This window comes from Nicotiana tabacum, chromosome 17 (genome assembly GCF_000715075.1).
Source record: "Nicotiana tabacum cultivar K326 chromosome 17, ASM71507v2, whole genome shotgun sequence".
Taxonomy (NCBI): domain Eukaryota; kingdom Viridiplantae; phylum Streptophyta; class Magnoliopsida; order Solanales; family Solanaceae; genus Nicotiana; species Nicotiana tabacum.
In genome coordinates this window covers 108,970,010-108,972,980 of record NC_134096.1, presented here as the reverse complement: position 1 = coordinate 108,972,980, position 2,971 = coordinate 108,970,010, and the positions used below count along the sequence as shown (strand labels likewise).

At 35.6% G+C, this 2,971-nt stretch overlaps 1 protein-coding gene across 1 annotated transcript; it reads right to left on the bottom strand.

Annotated features, from left to right (window-relative positions):
• Positions 1-575: 575 nt before the first annotated feature.
• Positions 576-2,551, bottom strand: LOC107767390 (suberization-associated anionic peroxidase-like). The gene is made up of 3 exons (XM_016586386.2): positions 2,129-2,551; positions 1,626-1,823; positions 576-1,336 (listed from the first exon to the last, which is right to left on the bottom strand). Exons 1-3 carry the CDS (start codon positions 2,453-2,455, stop codon positions 785-787), a joined length of 1,077 nt encoding a protein of 358 aa, XP_016441872.1. The 5' UTR covers positions 2,456-2,551; the 3' UTR covers positions 576-784.
• Between the last annotated feature and the right edge of the window lie 420 nt (positions 2,552-2,971).

Sequence of the window (2,971 nt, the reverse complement as noted above, 5' to 3'; positions counted from 1 at the left end):
AATTTTATACGCTTTTTCGACTACTAAATGTTAATAGTTTCGGCAGTGGGCTAAAAGTGATCTTTGCCCAAAAAAATATTTGAAAGTTTTTTTAGGAAGCATGAACAAGAAAGTAATCATGCTCCAAAATTATATACGCCCTTATTTTCGTTTTATTAGGTAGATCGCAGTGGGCATGAATTTTAATAAAAAAGAAAGGAATTTTTTTTGAATCCATAAAAGTATATTATGAAGGGTATAGTAAAAATTTTATAGTTAGATTATTTTCAATTATATAGAGATTGACATTTTATTTGGAACAAATTAAAAAGGAAAGGGTGTAACATGAAAAAGAAATTTATCAGGAGAACTATTTGCTTTTATGATGACGATGAAAATTGTGTTGGCCCTTTCATTTTTACTATTGTGGCCCTCTCATTTTTACTACTGCGGGCTGCGGCCCTTCCATTGCCTAGAACCTAATTTCGTGAAGTGATCAATATTGTCATTTGAACCTTAGGAATGTCGTCTAAAATTAGACTACTCTCAGCTTATTTGATCGACTCTACTCAAAAATATTTACCAACACTAACATATTTGAAAAACAAAATCCATATATTTTGGAAAAAGTAATGCAGGACACCAGCTGATAACACAAGAAGGGTGAAAACAAGCACTACTACAAATTACAAAACAAATACTAGAGCAACATTCTGGAGACAGTGATTCTTTTATTTTGAAGAAAACACCAAGCAAGCAACTAATAACGAGTTTAGTTCCTTTTTTCCAAATTCAAGTGTTCCTTTCACATAGAAGCTAGAGAACTGGGATTGACTCTGCTGCAAACATCACGAATTTCCAATTGAACGCCCTGTGAGGGAGGCAAGTTTCCCATCTTGATCATGGCAGCTGCAAAATCTCCAAAGAAAACGTTACTATCATTGCTATAGGTTGTTACAATAGCAGCAGTTGTGGTATTCCCCGTCAATACTTGATCAGAGAAAAGTATCCCCTGGTTCCTGTTTAAATCCTCGTAGTATACTTTGTCGAACACAGTAGGAGTGGTGTCCAATTGTTGCAAGTTGGTGTTGTTTTGAGTGACGGAGCAGTTGCAGGAAAGACGTGCAGCCGGGTTAACGTTGGTGCTGACGCACACAGTGACACACCTGGTGAATCCCACAGTGTGTGCACCGACTAGCGCCACCATTTCCCGGACAGTAAAGTTTTTGTCACTGAATTTCGTGATTTGAACTGTTAGGTTGTCGAATGGAGCTGGAAGTTGAGTTAAAGCACCAGTGAAGTTGGCCGTTCTTGCATCTCTTCTCCCCAGAGCAATGTCATAGGTTTGTCCTCCTAGCTGTCAATCAAAAAACAGAGTCTAAGTTACAAGCTTAAACTCTTTATTTATATATAACTATAGATAACTCTTTATGATATACATTGATGTTGTAATAAAATTTTACACTGTACCGATTATAGAGGTTATTTACTTTATTTTTCAAATTATCAAATACCAATAATACCAATTACCTGCTGTTGTATTTCAAGATAAGCTCTAAGCAACACTATGTGCTTGATATTTGAGTGGCGGTAATATGTGTTAAAGTAACATTTGGGATGTAAGGGAAAGAGAACAATGGACTTACTTTAACAACAGAATCACGAGCAGCAATGGCTAAGATGTCTGCACAAGAAACAGATGTGTTGGGACAAGTATCCTTTACACTTTGTTTAGCTTGTGCTATGACTGCAAAACCTCTGACTGAGTTGTTGTTGGGTATTGAGGTTTGTTCTCCTTGGAATGATCCAGCAATATCATCTAGAAGAATACCTCCATCGCAACCCTAGTTAATAAAAGATAGGAGTAGTTATTAGTCAACTATCTGATCTCATGTTACATAAGTAAATTGTAAATAAGCCTTAATGTCGGTTTAAGCTGGTAAACGAATGTGACATGAAGTAATAAAAAGAACGAAGTGTAAGCTTGGTCAGCATATAGCTGCACAGAAAGTCAGGATGAGAATAATGAAAAAGAGCTAGTGATAAATCAAGTATTTAGTGGCTCATTGTTTTATAAATTAGAAAGGGTAAAGAGAGTAAAGAACGCCGAGAGCAGTGGAAATTAAATTAAAGAGGTGAAGGAATTTACATCAACAAAGCAGTCGTGGAAATGGAGACGAATGAGAGAAGCTCCCATGCGTCTTTCTGTGTCAATAGCACTGTCTACAACTCCGCGAACAGCTGAGAAGACGCATGATTCTGGAGATTGCTGGCTCAACTTGTGTGAATTTTGCTGATCGACATTATTATTTAGAGTTAAAATGCTGACTGATGACTCCGACAAATCAAAATTTGGAGAGAGCTTTTGGAGTCCCATATTCATGGCTTCATAAGTGTTCCTATAAATAGCAACACCTGCAAGTGCAAGTGCCACAAGGCTCAGTGCAAGGCTCAAATGACTCGCACCAAAAGCCATGATCTAGTGATCAATGAAATGTCTAAGGAATATATATCTAAGAAACCAAAGCTAGCTAGCTTCTTGAGGATATGTGTCTTTGTGGATGATTTTGATTTTATTTTTGCTTCTATTTATAGGGAATGAAGACTAACAATTAGTCATTATTTTGCTTTAAATTAATTGAAAGTAAAAGAACAAATAAACTAAGAATCCATTGGTGTGGAATTGTCTTTTATACTATTGTCGTTCAACCGTGTTAGGTGTGCTTCTTTACTGCTCCCTCTATTTCAATTTATGTGAATTCATTTGGTTGAGTACGGAGTTTAAAAAAAAAAGAAAACTTTTGAACTTGTGGTGCAAAATGAGGCACATATATTTTGTGTGACTATAAATTATTACATAAAGGTAAATTGTTTCCAAATAAGGAAAGAGTTCATTCTTTTTGGCACGGACTAAAAAAGAAATAGATTCACATAAATTGAAATGGAGAGAGTATATGTCTTCTCATAATTATTTCTAGAATCTTGTAATTTT

Excerpts from the sequence above, each read along its gene's own strand:
- LOC107767390 (XM_016586386.2), bottom strand. The coding sequence starts at position 2,455 with ATGGCTTTTGGTGCGAGTCATTTGAGCCTTGCACTGAGCCTTGTGGCA. Across the intron at positions 1,824-2,128 it reads TCCACGACTGCTTTGTTGAT|GGTTGCGATGGAGGTATTCT; the intron begins GTAAATTCCTTC and ends TTTATTAACTAG. Across the intron at positions 1,337-1,625 it reads CTCGTGATTCTGTTGTTAAA|CTAGGAGGACAAACCTATGA; the intron begins GTAAGTCCATTG and ends TTTGATTGACAG.